Raw genomic sequence first — 18,071 nt, 5'->3', positions numbered from 1 at the left:
ACATAGGCAGAGGGAGAAGCAGGCTCCATATTTCTAAATTCACTGAGTCTCACAGGCTTAGTTTTTTCTTACTTCAAGATGTTTTCCTCTATTAAAATTTTGCTTCGTAATAGGGAACTTTCACCCAAATCTGTTATTTTTATTATATATGCAGTATTTTGAGAATATTCCATGGTCTGTTTTTGTTCTCTGCATTGTACTGAAAATCAATGAGTATTGTACATGAATATCAGGCAATCAAAAGGTGTTGGCGTTATTTATTTTGGGTAGCATAAAACCACTCTGGTTATGTGTGATCGTGTGGTTTGTAGAGGTAAAATGATACGATGTCTGGGGTTTGCTCTCAAATACTTTAGAAAAGGAAATAAGAATAGATGAATACTTTTGGCCAAATGTTAGGAAGTGAGAAATCTGGGTACCTTGTACCATTATGTCTACTTTTGTTTAGGCTTGAAATTTTTCCTAATACATATTTTCATTGTTCTTTTACAGATGCAGATTTTCTTTTATAATCCAGATGACTTTGACAGCTTTCAAACTGCAATTTCTGAAAACAGAATAATCGGAGCCATGGCCATATTTTTTCAAGTAAGTTAACAGTGGCTCAAGTACTTCAACCAGAGAGTTCTCTATTTTTTTTTTTAATTCGCCGAATTGTTCTATGTTTAATGAATGCATCTGTTTTCTAGTTCACACCTGTCTAAATGAAAGATATTTCATATTGTCTAATGTGTGATTTAAAATGTAAATAAGTATGTTTAGAAACATAATGAAAATTTTTGCATGAATTATTCTGATTTTATTGCTACTTGACTGGTGCACAGATTGAAGAACACATTTATCATCTAAGTTACTTCACTGCTGAAGCATTTTGAACAGGTTCCTTCAGCATATTAAAAGGCTGATTTAAAAAAAAAAGGTGATTTTCTTTGGAGCAACTTTAAGATTTGACATTACTTACAAGTAGATTAATAAATAGCATTATCACTTCTCTGAAGAGACCCCTTTTCTTTCCCTCCCAGAAATTCCCATGGTAACTAAAGTCTTCACTGAGACCATTTCCATGTTAGTACATTTATGAACTCAGATGCTTTCTTTCTCTTTTTTATTGTATTTGTATTGAGGGTTTCCTCTGGTTTTTCTGTTGGTTCTATAGCTAAAATCCAAACCTTGTATCCTTCCATAGATAAGACTGTCCAGGCTTTCTTTTTATTTATTTATTTTTAAAGATTTTATTTGTTTATTCATGAGAGACACAGAGAGCAAAGCAGAAACATAGAGGGAGAAGCAGGCTCCATGCAGGAAGCCCATTGTGGGACTCGATCCCAGGATTTTGGAATCATGCCCTGAACTGAAGGCAGATGCTCAACCATTAAGCCACCCCAGGTGTCCCTGTCCAGGCTTTTCAATTAGTCACATAAAATAAAAGTAGTCTCAACCATCAAGTATCTTGAAAAAGTAGCTGAGATGAGACCTGGTGCTTTTTTGGGCCAAAAGTAACCTAAGTAGTAGGTATAGGACTTGTCTTTCAGTCTTAAAATTTGCCTGAAGACTATATCCAGTGTTTCTTTCATCAGCGAGTCACTGTTGGACAATGATGTCTTTCTGACAACTCAAGGGAATATATCAGACATTAGAACCTTTTCCACCGTGGGTCTTTGATCCCTGACTTTTGGGGCAAGGTTCTTTAAGATGGAGCCATTCTTGTTTGGAGTAGTTTTAGCGTGTGACATATGATGGACAATTCTATCCACTGTCTTCTCTCCCTCTTAATTACTCTCTCCTCCTTTATTTTCTTGGATAAAAGTTCAAATGGAAGACTATATATGAATAATTGAAAAACCTAATATTCTACCCAAACCTCAGAAAAGCAGTAAAGAGTAGTGGTCATTAGGATTGGTTATGACACTGGTTTTCAAAGTTTTTGTTTTCTGAATTACAAGTGAGCCAGGAAATAATTTCAATAAATCTTGCCGGCATTTTTAAAATAATGAAATAGAAAAAATCAGAAAGTATCAGAGTGTATTACACATAGATAAATATTTTTGTAGAACATTCTTTTTGGTTGGCCTTTTTTTGGTTGCTTTCTTTAGAGAGGCATACTGGGTATGTACTTGGTTATGCTATAAAACATACTTTTTTTATATGGTTTTTATAAAACATACCATGGCTTGTGGTCCAATGTTTTGGAAATTGTCTGTATATGTATTTGGTTGTATATGATATCTCCATTGTTCTTTCACACATCTATTTTCCCTGAATACTTGCATAAATCACAGTTGAGCATAGTGTTTAAAGAGCTCATTCAATAAAGTCAAAGCTATTTGCTTTTGAGTCCTCTCTCTTCTACTTAACAGCTGTATAATGGTGAGGGAGTTATTTAAACTATCCAACCTCAGTACACTTATCTGTGAAATGGGAATAGCAACTTATACACCATCAAGATTGTAATTAGTCTTTAAATGAAGCCCCTAACGTGGGTTCTGATGCACAGTTGACATTTGTTCAACGCCAAATAAAGTATGTGTCCATATCCATGCAATTCTTTTTCTATTGGATGGAGACCTATGGTATAGGTGTCTTCTTTGCATGAACAGAAATCTATTTTGGGCACTGCCCTGTGGGCAGTTTTCTTGGGTTCTCTCTGTATTTGTGCACCTAAACCATGATTGCTTTGCCTTATGCAATAATGAGGTGACTTGAGCCATTCTTTCCCCCCTCTCAAAGATTGATTGATTGATTGATCTGAGAAAGAGAGCAAGCAAGCAAGCACAAGGGACAGAGAGAGAGGGACAAGCAGACTCTCCATTGAGCAGGGAGTCTGGTGCAAGGCTCAATCCCAGGACTCTGAGATCATGACTTGAGCCAAAGTCAGACACTTAACTAACAGAGCCACTCAGGCACCCCCACTTGAGCAATTCTTAAAACAATACCCACTTCCATGGCTAGTCTCCTGTTTTCTACTATTGTCCTCTTGGCAAGCTGCTTTCCTTGTAGCTACACCTCTACTATCAAGTCTACCCACCATCAAATCTACCTCCTCTTTCTTCTCTGTCATGCCCACCCATGTACAGCCCAACCTGGTCCTACTTTATAGGTTACCTTTCTTGCAGAAAGACAAATTTTAACAATGTTTCTGTGAGTCCTGGAAGAACCAGTTCACAGTGTGCACTACCCAAAACCTTTCTGTTTTGGCAGCTGTTTAAACTCCTGTGAAGTATAAGAGTCCTAGGCAAGCAAAGCCTATTGGTGTACAAACCAACAGAACATCTCAGTGTGAAATGTAGGTTTTGAATTTTTAATGTATTTCTAAGACATGACTACTAGTTCACCCACAAAGATATATTTCATCTGATAAGTTCTTCTAAAAATTTTGGTTTGCTACACAACAAACAAGGTAGATAACGTAAAATAACAGAAATGTTTTTTAGATACCAAGCTGTGTTGAGCTGCTTTTTTTTCCCTTCAAAGTGCATGTATGCATTTATATACCTTGGTTCACACTATGTCAAGCAATGGAGACGAAGGCAGCATTACTGTTATTTTAATTTGGCAGTCTAGTTATATTCCATACTTTGAGATCTTTGTAGTTTGTGTCTCCCTACAAGAATGTTAAATTTGGAATTTGGTTTTTCTTCTCCCAAGTAGTCAGATAAATCTTGATATATATATTTTCAAATTCAAACCTGGTATCTTGCACTTTGGTATTGAAGAAGTATTTGTCATCTATTCAACACTGATTCGGTGCCAGAAAGGGCACTAGTTGCTACATTCAATGTAATGAATGCAATCAGCTCCTACCTACTAGGACTTCACTGTCAGAGTTGTATGTGATAATCACTAGAAAGAGGTGAGTGAAAAAAAAAAAAAAGAAAGAGGTGAGTGGAAAACCCTTACATTTGTAAAGAGGCTATGTGTTGACTTGGTGCTTCTACACCTGAATATTAATTATCCAGAGTGACATGATGTGAATGACAAGCACATGTCTAGTCAAGGCTGAGTTCCATGTAGATGTTGTCATCTTGATGTTAACTTACTCCATACATTGGAGTAATTTTCTTACACCTTCAGATTTTCATTATCTTTATTTCTTTTTTCTTCCTCATTATGTGCCTGTTATTCTGCATAATTTCAGCTTTCTACTGCCTTTTCTCTGATTGGATAGTATAAAGTTTCTGAAGCACTGAAATAAGCACAAACTGGTAGACACATGGTTGACCAAGGAACTGTATGTTGGCCTAGACTAAAGGTTGCCTGCACGTGGTTCTCTTGTAGCTCATGATTGTGGAAACTACATAGTGTTTACAATTCTTTTCTTCAGTTAAATATGGAAGATATACGTAAAATTACATGATGATGTAGCAATAATTAAGATCTGAGTAGGGGCTGTCTACTTGGGAGGGAGTATATATGCCCATTGCAGCACAGTCTGCATGCTTTCATGTTAACATGATCTTAAGATCATGACCCCAGCTTGGGCACCAGTAACTTTACATGGTGTCTGACTTTTTTTTTTTTTCTTTAATTTTTGACAGAGTGAGCAAGTGAGAAGGAAGGGAGGAGACAGGGACAGAGGAAGGGGGACAGAGAGAATCTTAAGAAGGCTCCACACTCATCGTGGAACTGACACAGGGCTCGATCTCATGACCCTGAGATCATGACCTGAGCCAAAATCAAGAGTAAGACACTTAACCGACTGAGCCACCCAGGTGCTCCTGACATCTTTTGATTACAGAGTTGAAAATCACTCTCAATGCTGAAGGATGGTGAGCCAGGTCCCCCTGGAGTCCTTTGTAGGAACACCATGCAGGAAGAAAGAATCATTTCCATGTAGGGAAAATAGTGAATCATGGCAGCCACATATGCTTGTGCACATTTGAGGCCACACAATTCTAGAAGGTGCATTCACTTCAGAGCCACTGATGAGTAATGATGTGTCTAGAGGAAAGAACACCTTTTTTTCTAGTTCACACATATCTTTGGATCAGCAGCCCTCTACAAGATCTAGGAGAATGGCAAGGGGGAAAGTTGATCTGCAAGGATTTTTTAAGCAAGTTAATTAAAATAAGAATTGGCAAGGGATGGAGATATCTGTTATTAAACCACTAAAGAGAGTAAGTGCTTGTGTAGTAGCTTATTTATATAAGTACAGGAATTAATATAATTGTCTTCTATTTGTTAAAGTAGAATCTCTACTATTCTTTGCTGTTAGCCTGATTTGAATTCCTATAAAAATGTAAAATACCAAATGTCATTAAAATGCTCTTTTAAAATATTCTTTTATTCTGATAGAGTCTACATAGTTTATCTGTTTAAAGAAAGAAATATGAAAAACTTATGTTGACAGGAAAGCTGAAATGACAGTGGAATGATTAGGTAATCTGTGGATGTTTTGCTTTAGAAACAACACACAAAAAGGATTTGATTGGCTTCAGCTTAAGTTTATTGAGCAGAGAATACCAGGTACTCAGAATGACCTTACCTTAAGTTGGCCTGTATGTTTTTAGACCAAGAAATCTTAAATCATCACCATCTGGATTGGTTTTTCTTTGTTTCAGTGTTTCTTCACTGTTCCTTGTTGAACACTTTCCTCCATTTCTGGTCTGAATCCATGTGGCTTCTATCCCTGCAAACATATTAATGGCTTTAGTAACTGATGCTCCTACAAAGTTGATATCCCAAGCTTTTTGCAGTTTTGATTACTATAGGTTTACGGGTTTGATGACCGTGTTTTTTCAAGAAGCATATGATTATTGTCGAATTTATCATTTGAAGGGAGCATCTCATTTGTCATACTACATAGTGGCCATTGTTGTTGGAATGCCTAAAATTTTATTTATACTTCCTGATTCCCTTGAACTATGGAATAATAAATGCATGATTTTTAAAGAGCAGCTACATTTAGAAACTTCTCATGCGATGTTCTCGCCAGCCTCCTTGTTAGACCTTCCTGGGTATCGTCTCTTCTGAATCTTTGCATCAGACGCAAAGATATTAAATTTTTATTATGTCTGCATCCAGCAGCCCAGTCAATGGCATATGTCTTGTACATTTAAGAAATAAATAAATTGCATCCTGATTTATTTATAGATTGTCTTAAACTGTTTCTTTTTGACAACCTACTTTCAATGAGGTTTCTTCATTTAATGTTTCAATTTGGCTTCTCCTGGCAAAGTTGAGCCCCCTTTTCCCAGGAGTTTTGTTTTTGTTTTCTTTTTTCTAGCTCAGTTTAAATTTCTGCCCAGGATATGACCGCAGTCACTTGGTTTGCCCTGACACCTCCGCTTCAGTTGTTGCCCCTTTTCATTTCTGCCCTCACTTGAGAGTCAAAAGCAAACTTCAAAATTCAAATGTTTCACAAGTTGCTAACCCATTCTTTATATCGTGTCGGTGGTACAGACTGCTTAATTATTTTTCTCCATCTGGAGAGGCTTAGTAATTAAATGAAATGGCAGCACCTGGGATTATTTATAGACCTTGAGAAGGCAGGAGGAGTTCTTGATGACTCATCTATCTAGGGCTGGCGAAGAAGGCTTTTTCTCCACTTCCCTGCATTTCAAGTTCCCTCCCGCCACCGCAGGTAGATGGGATTTGTCCTTCCTTTAACCCACTGTTCTCATGCCTTCCATCTTGCATGAGAGATGTTATTTTCCTTGCTTGCTTCTGCCTTTGTACTGTGAGATCATTGAGGACTGGGAGTCTTCACTTACTCATCACTGCATCTCTTGCAAGTGACTAACACTGTGGCTTGATTGTGCCAATACTTCTGAATTCAGTGGAGACATACTTAGGCTCTGTAGTCTTGAGTGAAAAGGAACAGCATGATAGCCTGTCAGCTAAAGAGTATCAGAAACAGGCCCTAGGAGGTGAGGGGCCTGAGAATACTAGAATGGAAACTCTTTGAGGATGAGATTCATGTCTTGTTTCTCTTCTGTTTGTACCCCCACCTCCTACATTTTCCTCGACCTCCTATCAATGTCTTGACCTCAGTTACTGTTCAGGAAATATATACTGAGTAGAACTAAGTTCTAGGAAACCACTCAGGGTCCTACCACAGCATGAATCATCTAGGTTGTGGCAGAGCAGGTCTAGATGGTTGTGTAAGCTTCACCTACAAGGGGCTGTGGCTATTTAGAAGTTTAAGATCATATCTTGAGATAGTCAAAGACCTGAACATGAAGGCTATGAGTCTCCTGATTCACTGAGGATGGTAACCCTCTGAGGATGGTAACTGGGGCTCCATTTGGGTCTAACATGCCAACAAAAGAATATATCTCCATTTATACACCTATGGTTGTGAAAAGGCAACAGGGCTTTATAAATCTTAAAATAGTAATGCATTCAGAGGCCTCAAAGAAGTATTTCAGTGCCAGGAATAAGGGGATATATCTGTATCAGAGAATTTTTTTTTTTAATAAAGTTTCCTACCAGGGCATCTGGGTGGCTCAGTCAGTTGAGCATCTGACTTGATTTCAGCTCAGGTCATGATTTCAGTGTCATGAGATTGAGCCCCTCATTAGTCTCCATGCTCAGTGGGGAATCAGCTTAAGATTCTTTCTTCCTCTCCCTTTGTGTCTCCTCCTGCTTTCTCATACACACTCTCTCTCCCTCAAAAAAATGAATAAGTCTTTTTAAAGTAATAAAAAAATAAATAACATTTCCTACCAAAATGCTCTTATCTCAGGAGATGGTAGATGGAGAGGCTCTCGTGGATTATCTTGCTGTGTTTCTTTCTGGCTTGCCTCTAGTTGTTTCTAGGGTCTGTTGGTGATGGTTGGTGGGTTAGTTTTCTGTGTGTTTCAGGGTACCCATATGTATGTATCTGCGTTTTTTCTTGCTCTTGCTGTTCTGTACATGTCTATTTTTCTTCCTGTGTCCCCTCCCTTTTCTCCCTTAGATTCCTTAACTGAAAAAAATGTAATATTTTCTCATTTATTTATTCATGCACTCATTTGCTAACTCATTTGTTCATTCTGCAATATTTATTAAGCACCTTCTCTGTGCCATTCTCTATCAAAATTGCCAGTGTGTCCTCAGAATTCTAGCCTGTCCTGAAAGTGGTTGGAGGTTGTGAAAAGAGTTGGCCTTTGAATCTTTTCTTCAATGGTAGCATCATTTTATTATTGGGATAGGAAAGGCGTATCAGGTAAGGGAGATGAAACATCAAGAAAAGAATACAGCAATTATCTCTTGTGTACATTTTAAAAATGGTAAATAGTTCACTTTAAAGTACGAAGTTCCTATTTGTGAATTTTAGAATTGGGTTCTCCTTTCTCCGTTTTTTTTTTTTTTTTTTTTTTTTCCTTTACTCCATCTTTCTACAAAGCAAAACACCACTGTGAACGTATAAATCATCCTTTGTATGCATGGTGACTTCAGTCAATATTTTTATTTTTTTAATTGTCCCCTGGGAGTCTTTTTTCTTTTTTTAATGATGAATACATTTGCTATCATTGCTATAGCTAGTTCTAATTTTTTTTTCTTACTTTGACCAGTTCCTTTGGGAAAGTGAAACAAGGGGCCCTAGTGCACAGAAAAAGGAAAGAAAAGTAGGAGGGCGGGAGAAGAAATGTGGGAGGAGAGGGAGAGAAAAGAGGAGAAAGAAAAGGAAGGGAAGGAGGGAGGGAGGGAAGGAATTAGAAGAGAAAAGAAAGGAGTAATTAGGGATCCCTGGGTGGCTTAGTGGTTGAGTGTCTGCCTTTGGCTCAGAGTGTGATACTGGGTCCTGGGATCCAGTCTCCTATCAGGCTCCCCACAGGGAGCCTGCTTCTCCCTCTGCCTATGTCTTTCCTCTCTCTCAGTTTCTCTCATGAATAATAAATAAAATCTTAAAAAAAAAAAAAAAAGGAAATGAGTAATTATATCCATCTACCAACATCCACCCCAAAAGCCAGTAACTATTTTTTACTGGGAGAACTTGTGAGTTTGAGTCAGCAAGTGGTGTTGAGTTGTAAAACTTCCTTCTTAGACTGCCTTTCGGGGTAACTGTAGTACACTGATATGATTCTTAATTTATTCCTTGCCAGTTGCTGCTGTTTGAATATCATCCTTTTCACATTTTCTGCATCCTTGGTTTTATCCAGTTTTAAGTTCACTTCTTTCACTACATTACCTAGAAGTGTAATTTCAGAATGTTTTGGGTTGATAGGAAGACTTTTTTTTTTATATACACACAAAAATTAAAATACATATGTTCCAATTAAACTATTTTAACAGCTAATTGATTTCATAGGACTTACCATTAAGTGAAGGCTGGAGTCATTTTTAATGTTCAGTTGCAATTTTGTAGTAGATCTGTGGATGTACAACATTGAATTTATAGCCTATCAGGTGTTTTCAGTACATCTCTTGTCTGCAAATGGCCTGTAATTCAAATTTCCTCTAAGCAGACATTACGGAGGACAATTTAATAATTGGCAAAGCATCACATAATTAAGAGACTTTGAAAAAGACCATGTGAAAATCTTCTTTAATTAAATCATTGCACTTCAAGGTTGGTTACCAAGTACTTTGCCTCTGTATATCACTAAGTGAAAATAGTTTAGAATCTGTCATTTAGCTTAGAATTTAGTTATTTTGGCCATTTGTTCTAATAGAAGTCATAGAATCAGATTGCCATAGTCTCAGAGAAAATATTGGGAACTCTATAGTGAGCCACCAGACAGGACAGCTGAGAGACCTAGCTCTCAGGAGTTGAGAGGTTGACCATGATCCTATAGCTCTTTGACATCTACCAAGACAAGAGAATTCTAGTTTCATGACTCCTGACCCATTTCTCATATTTTCTAGTCTTGCTCTTCCTTGAAATGTGATGTAGTAGATACTTTGACAACACTTTTTGGGATTTACAGATAAAGCACTTTGCATCCCAAGTAGAGAAGCCAGTGGGAATTCTTTTTTACCCTACTCCTCCCCCCTAGATCAACTAGTTGAAAAGATGCTTTTAAATAGAATACAGGGGCGCCTGGGTGGCTCAGTCAGTTAAGTATCCGACTCCTGGTTTCAGCTTAGGTCATGATCTCACAGTCATGAGATTGAGACCCTGCATCAGGCTCTGCACCCAGCAGGGAGTCTGCTTGAAATTCTCTTCTCTCCCTTTCACTTCCTCCCCACTTTGAACATGTGCATACTTGCCTGTGTGCATGCTCTTTCTCTCAAATAAATCTTTAAGATGAATAAATAGAATATAAATACTGCTAATAAAAATTAATATTGTGGATCCAATTCATGTAAGATGCCAAAATAAAGTGCCTGTATTCAGTATTATCTTCTTTAATCTTTACTGGGACTACCTCAAGGTATTATTATGCCCATTTTATAGATACAGAAGCTTGAGGCGTGGAGCTTTTTTCTCTCAATGTCAGTTTCTCGAGCTTACACAGGCCCATAGATGTTAGGGCCAGTATTTCGACAGCAACAGCCCATCTCGTCTGTGCCCTTAGTTGAATACTGTATCAGAGAAGCTGGTATTTCATTTAAAAGGGCAGAGAAAGAGATATCATTGGAGATATCACTGGTTCCAGTTAGTATCATGTGTATAGAAGTGCTTCAAGACCTCTCTTAATTTCGCTGGTACCTGAAAAGTTCTTAACTTGTGACTTAAAACTGTATTCTTATTCTTTTTGCCCATAGTGAAAACCTTTGATCCTATTCTAACTTCTCTTTAGCTCTGTGCCTATAATTATTTTATACATTTGGTGACAGGTTTTTTGTTGTCGTTGTTGTTGTTTTTGTTTTGCTTCCTTTGTATATAAGGGTTTAAAGAGAATTGAATAAATGGTGCAGTTAGATAAGGATAGTGTGAGTGAAAGGGTAAAGACTTTAAACAGTTACTTATTAACTTTTTTAATGACAGTAGTTCTTATGGGGGAGGGGAGGAGAGAGGGATGGGAGATCTTGCCTTGTGGCTATGTCTGGAGACACTTAGCTATCATACTGGGGTGGCAGTGCATACAGGCATCTAATGGAGACAAGGGACCACTGCCCAGTATCCTACAATGCACAGGTCAGCCACCCTCACAACAGAAAAGTACCTGGCCCAAAATGTCAGTTCTGAGATAGAGAAACCCTGCTTCATGGTTATCAAGGAAGTATTTGAGGATACTTCATTGTTTTAATCTCAGTGGATAGGAGAGCTGTTTGCATTATTCTGCTAGTCGATGGACATAGGAATAACTATAAAAATAAAAATAAAAATAAAAATTTCATGCCTGAGAAATCCCCAGTCCCTGGCCAACCAAGATCTAACCACCTGGGGATTTAAAGACAGGGTATGAAGATTTACATGCCAAAATATTTAAATTGGCCCTGTTTTAAATCAGCTCAGGTATTCCAGGTTCACCTATGCCCCTTCAAATTAAAGAGCCCACGTGGGTATTTATTCCAAGTACTACAGTGGTTTGGGAAAGGAGCACCAATTTGATAAAACATTCCCTCTGACATAGAAAAGTAAACAAAAGTAAGAGCATGTGTAAATGCCTTTGAACTTGAAATCAGTGGGAGCTGGTTTGAAAAACTCGAGGATCAATGAAACTCCCTTGTGGAGGTTATAGGAGAACCTGCCTTTGCAAATCACAGTGCTACCCCAGTTCCTCGTCTTCATAGAAGTCATTTCCTGGAGCAGGATTTTTAAACTATTAATGCTGGTTCTATTTTAGAGATTTGTTATTGTCTCTGAAAATCTTGGTACTCTCTGTGCATCCAGACACTGTCCCAGAGGAATGATTAGCCACCTTTAACTGTATAAATCATGATGCTACTCACCTGTGGTGCTGCAACACCGGGTTGCCAGAGAAGAAGGTTGCAATTTTCTTTTGTAGTTAGGGGTTACATTGAAACTACTGTTTGTTTCCTCTGTCTATAGCTCCTTTTTTTTTTTTTTTTTTAGGTTTTATTTTTTTATTCATGAGAGACTGAGAGAGAGGCAGAGACATAGGCAGAGGGAGAAGCAGGCTCCCCAGGGGAGCCTGATGCAGGACTCCATCCCAGGACCCCGTGACCATGACCTAAGCCAAAGGCAGATGCTCAACCGCTGAGCCACCCAGGCACCCTGGCTGTAGCTTCTTAATATATACAGAATATCTGTACCCATCTGAAGCCCAGAGCTTTTGTTTCCTTGTTTAGGGTGATGCCTATCTCTGGAGGGTTCTTCTGACCCAGACTTTCAAAGCACATGTCATGTAGCATTTGGCTGGCATTTTAAGACAGACCAGTTTGCATAGATCTTTCTTAATGAGTGGAAATCCATTCAACCATTTTTACAGGATGTGATATCAAACCAGTAAGAAACTGAATTTCACGTATCTCTGTGAGACATTTTCTAGTAACCCTCCTTTGGTAAGACTGTTTGGCCAACTGGTATTTTTCAGGAATGCAGCTCCTTTGGTTTGTGAGGGATTAGGAGACAGACAATGGGGAGGACTTCCAAAATAGAAATATTTTATCCTTCCTGCCTTTTAACTTGGAACAAGCAAGATTCCACATGGGATACAGTAAAAGGCACAGTAGTTAGGGCTCACCTCATTTCTTTCTTAGGACTGCCCATGTGGCTTTCAAGACAATTATTAGCATACATTGGATCCTCCTCCAGTTTTGGGCTTTGTGAGATCTGGGAAACATACTTATTGACTCACCTGGACACATTTGTACAGCAGATTGTTTTTCTTAGCCTTTTGTGTTTTCTGAATATACATGAAATTACATGATTTTGATGTGCATGCAAATTCCTAGGTAGCTATATACAAAATAATGTGATGGCACTAATTAATTTAGAGCTTCCTTACTTAGAATCTGGGTTTGTCCAAAGCTGAGGGAAGCCAAGACTTATACTTGGCTTCCCTCAAGAAAGTATTAATTAAGCACATCAGTACTATAGACAACATTGAATGAAAAAAAAATGCTTAATCTGTGTATATCAATTGGCATAATCAACCAATTTTATGCAGTAATCATTTGATATCAGTCCTTTGGTTCTAATAGGTAACTTTCATATATCATATAAATGGGTTTGGTGAGGAGTACTCTTAAAATCATACTACCAGTAATTGGTTTGTACCAAATGCATAAAACAAAGTTATATATCTCTGAAACGATATCCAGTTCTGTTTCTGATAATTCAGTTCCTAGAACTTCTAGATTCTATTACTTAGGTCTTACTCGACTTTTTGCAGTGTTTTCCCTGGTAGCTTGGCATCCTTGAGCACCATTCTAATGAGGTTTCAGTGAATTATTTCTATTTTTAGGCACTCTCCAAAGGTGGCTGCCAGGCACTGGTTCTATTTTTTTAAAAAAACAACCAATTATAGGGTTTAGCGCCAGATGTCTCAGAAATGCAAGCAGCTAACTAACACAAAGCCAATTCCTAAATCTTTCAGGAAAGGAAATGAATATTTAGGGCCACATCTGAACTTGGTAGGCTTACTAGCCCTCCCTCTTTTTTAATGGCAAGCAGCCTAAAGCTTGGTTCTTCTCTATTTTACATTGTATAGCTGTCCTCATCCCACTAAAACAGTTGAGACAGGTAAAATCATAAGTCTTCTAGAAAGAGATTTCTAGTTTCTGATTTTCTTTGAATATAAACAATAATTTTTTTAAAGATGCTCTGGTCATGTGTCAGGCCCTCTGCCAATTCTGTTAAGCATTCTACATACTTTATCCCACTTAATCCTATTGAAGGAGATTCTGATTCCAGAACGTTCCCCAGATGCTTAGATTCCCTTTGATTATGAAATCAGTGTCTAGAGGGGCCTCTGGATAGCTCAGTGGTTGAGCATCTGCCTTTGGCTCAGGTCATGAACCCAGAGTCCTGGGTTTAAGTCCTGCATCAGGCTCCCTGCGGTGATCCTGCTTCTCCCTCTGCCTCTCTGCGTCTCTCATGAATAAATAAATAAAATCTTGTATTTATTTATTTATTTTTAAAGATTTTATTTATTTATTCATGAGAGACACAGAGAGAGAGAGAGAGAGAGGCAGAGACACAGGCAGAGGGAGAAGCAGGCTCCATGCAGGGAGCCCGACATGGGACTCGATCCCAGGTCTCCAGGACTACACCCTGGGCTGAAGGCTGCACCAAACCGCTGAGCCACCCGGGCTGCCCAAATAAAATCTTTTAAAGAAAAAAGAAAAAGAAATCAGTGTTTAGGAAAACCACTGAAAAGGGTTCCGCTTTTGGAGTGAAAATTTCTAAAATTCTGACTTGCCACTTACTTGGCACATTCCTCAGGACAAATCTATTTATTCTCTTTTTGCCTCAGTTGCCTTTGTCCATCATATGGAAATATTGATAGCCGATTGTTTTGTTGTGAACTTCAAATGAGCTCATATATATGAAAGCCTGATGGAACAGACTTTGAAGCACTCCATAAAATTTGCTAAAATAGTAACGATGATGGTGGCAATTAGTAACAACTAGAGTTGACATGCTAAAATAAAAGGGAATATTTGAACCGTTATTCTTGTGTATCCCGAAGCCTGGCCCAGAATAGATAACATTAAAATAAACATATTGCTTTTGGTGCATCAGATGTGTGCATCCTGCCAGCCTACTTGCATTTTGGTGGAGGGTGCTTCAGTTCTCTGATGGCCTTGGCCTTGAGACAAGATTCTGAAGTCTCCATGGTTGTTGGTGATGCTGTCACTCACTAATTCAAGAGGAGGTGACCAAATTCAAATTTCCTCCAGGAGCATCGACAAGTCTCTCTTACTCCTTTAAAGAGGAGCTAAAGTAATTAGCTGTAACACCTTGGATGGTGAAATAAATAGTTATTTAATTGGAGCAACCAGTCATCTGAGAGAGAGACAAGTAACGTATGACATGGGCCCAGATGCCTGCAGATGGTGGGGAGGCCATTTGGAAGGGAGAGGGCCTCGTCAGATTTTCCACTGGCCCCCAGTGACTGCTTAATTCCTAGCAGTGAGTTTCTCTGCAGTGTTAAAGTTGTAAACCAGGCAGCCTTATGTGGCCTTATCTCTGCTGGAAATGTATCCTCTTTTATGAGACCCCTTATTAGTGTCTGCTTGGTTAGAGGCACTGCCAGCAATAATGATGTGATCGTTACAGATTTTTAAATACTAGTGCATGTGAATTATTGCCTGTTCTAGCAATTCATTTCATTTGTCCTTGTGTTTGATGTGCACTGAAGATTAGGGCTGTGAGGAGGAAGTGCGTTCCTTTCTGCATTTTTGGCAATCATGGCTGTGTTCCCCCTCATCGAAGGGGAATGAGATAACCCCGTACACGGGTCCCTCTCTCCTTCTCTCCTGTGGCCTTCTCTTGCTTCTTTGTTAATTCCCTTGCAAAGTCATGGAGACACTACAGTGTCCCATATACAGTGGTCAGCACAGCATCCAGAGGATTGACTAAAGCATGGTCCCTGTTGTCAAGGAGGTTACTCCATGCTCTCTCACCCTCCCTCAACATGTGTGCAAACATCCACACACCTGCCAGCTCCTTAAGACAAGGACCTTTGTTTGTTTGGTGTTAATATTCCCAGCGCTGACCATAAGGATATTGAATGAAAGCAAGAGACATCACTTGAGAATCTACTTGGTAAAGGAAATGGACTGTAAGATCTGACAGCTTGAGAAAATCCCAGTTCGGCCCATAAATAGCAGTAAAATTTGGTCAGTTTCACTTAGCCTTTCTGTTTTCTCATCTGGAAAATGGAGCCAATCATAAGAGACTGCTCTTGGATGGTTGTTGTGAGGTTTGTATTAGTTAACACAGGTGAGATGAATATGTGACCAGCACGTAGTAAGTCAATGATAAATGTTAGCTTTTGCTACAATTGAAGCAACAGCAGGCATTGTTTTTTATGAACTGGTAAAAAATTAGCCACCAAACCTAACAGTTACGTGGATGGCAGAGTGGTTAGCCTGCGATGTATGGGAGGGGAAAGGTATGCTCACCTGAACAGGGCTTATGACATGTTACCTGTGGGACTTTTTTTCCTCTTCTTCTTAGACTTATTGGGCTGAAAGGGCATGGACAGTTGTCCTCCACGGCGGCTGTGCAGTTTGATCGCTGAGCAAGCATTAAATAACATCGATGCTTGAGTCCATCTCCTGGGACTTAGATGTCATTGGTCTAGGAGGTGGCCTGAACATCAGTATTTGTCACAGCTTCTCGTGTGATTCTTTTTTTTTTTTTAAAGGATTTTATATATTTATTCATGAGAGAGAGAGAGAGAGGGAGAGGCACGGACACAGGCAGAGGGAGAAGCAGGCTCCATGCAGGGAGCCCAACGTGGGACTTGATCCTGGGTCTCCAGGATCATGCCCTGGGCTGAAGGCAGACAGCAAACCACTGAGCCACCTAGGGATTCCCTCTCGTGTGATTCTTAAGTGCAGCACAGGTTGAGAACACCCAGCGTGCACCCAGTGACTGCTTCTCAGGGCTCTCTTTAGCTCCCTTGATTGTCTTCCATCCTCACTCCAACCCAGCCAGCCCTCTGCTTAAGAGGCGATGGTTCATTTAGGCCTTACTCTGTGGTGGTCTCGTTTTTTTGAGAGACGGCTGATTAGCCTCCCTTCCTCCACTTCTCAGAATAACACCAGTTCTGCTTGGATTCTGTTTTCATTTTGTAGGGGATGGATTCAGGAAGTACCATCATCTGTTGGTGACTCCACCTGGTTGTATTATCCAAAGTAGTATCATTCTCAGAGGTGTAGCGGAGCTCTAGTCATTTGTGCCTCCTCTTAGTTTGGGCTAGAAGAAGCTCAATTATAAGAATTGTCTAGTGATAAGGCATTTTGAGTGATATGACAGGTATTGGAGCTCACATGAATCTACCCGTTTCTGCCCCTGGAGAGGGTAAGAAGGCAGAGTAAGGCCAATCTGGCTCATTAACCTGGGAACCGGGGTTTGGGATTGGGGCGTTGTCTTGGCCAGCTAGGTTTCCTTAGTGCTGGAGGTTGGAAACAAGGGCATCCCCTCTGGCTTGGAGATAGCTGGGGAATTGGGAAGACAGCTCCAGGAGAGAGGGCTGGGCTTGCTTTTCTTGGAGTGGCCCAGCATTAAGGAGGGAGGACTGCCCTTCCGTTAGGGAGGAGGCTGTGAGTAGGAAGTTGGAAGGAAAAGAGAGAGCTTCCCCAGCACTTGTGAATAAATGTGGGTTAGTACAGATTTCCACTTTTGGTGAGCCCTGGGGGAATGTGGGAGAGAGAGACACAGTAAGTTTGCACCTCCCATCTTTGGTCTCCTGTTCCTTCTGTGACAAATAATATCAGGGAGGAGAGTTTTCTGGTTTTGTTGGCCGGTTTCTACATGTTATCTTCTTTGATGTCTCAGGTTTGTGCAGTGGGAACATCTCTGCCTACCTGACAAAGGAGGAAACCAAGGAACAGCCATATTTGATAATTTACCCAAAGTCACAGGGCAGGAAAATGGTGGGATTTGAACCCATGTCTTCCCTACTCTGGAGGCTCTTTCTCTCTTCTCAACCTCGATCTTACGCTACCTCCTCCCATCCTGTAAACTCCAACCCCCGCCCCCCCCAGGATTGTAGACCTGGGGTGGATGCCCTGGTGGCAGTAGTCAGGACCTAACCCAATTAGGACTTTAAGAGAAAGTCTTTGTTGGGCAAACCTATATTTTTGAACCACTGGTCCTGCCAGCAGCTCTTCTAAAACTTGGATAATGGGCACCTATGGGGCTCAGTGGTTGTACATCTGCCTTTGGCTCAAGTCATGATCCCAAGGTCCTGGGATCGAGTCCTGCATCGGCTCCTGTGGGGAGCCTACTTCTCCCCCTGCCTATGTCTCTGCCTCTCTCTCTTTGTCTCTCATGAATGAATAAATAAAATCTTCAAAAAAAATTGGATGATGCCAAGGTTGTGAGAACTTTGTCTTTTCTGCTAGCCTGCCTCCAAAGCACATGATTTTAATTAGCTATCTGTGGAACCTAGCTTCAAGCCCATCAAAATTGGTTTTTTATGATGGTTGCCATGCAGCTCCCTCAGTCCCGTTGCTTTAGTAAAAGATTTTGGATCTGGGAAGTTCCAAGCTCTGGCAGCACCTGCTAGATGTCTCCATACCAGAGCCAGGCGTCCCACGACCCCATGTCCCCATTGAGG

At 39.9% G+C, this 18,071-nt stretch overlaps 1 protein-coding gene across 5 annotated transcripts in view; it reads left to right on the top strand.

Annotated features, from left to right (window-relative positions):
• PTPRG (protein tyrosine phosphatase receptor type G) overlaps nt 1–18,071 on the top strand; it is a 701,447-nt gene that overhangs the window by 486,270 nt on the left and 197,106 nt on the right. For all 5 annotated transcript variants that reach the window (XM_072720551.1, XM_072720550.1, XM_072720548.1 and 2 more), the window contains exon 5: nt 493–588. In XM_072720551.1, the coding sequence (XP_072576652.1) occupies nt 493–588 (96 nt within the window). The remainder of the gene's footprint in view (nt 1–492; nt 589–18,071) is intronic.

This window comes from Vulpes vulpes, chromosome 9, assembly GCF_048418805.1.
Source record: "Vulpes vulpes isolate BD-2025 chromosome 9, VulVul3, whole genome shotgun sequence".
Taxonomy (NCBI): Eukaryota; Metazoa; Chordata; class Mammalia; order Carnivora; family Canidae; genus Vulpes; species Vulpes vulpes.
This window is presented reverse-complemented; position numbering and strand designations above follow the sequence as displayed.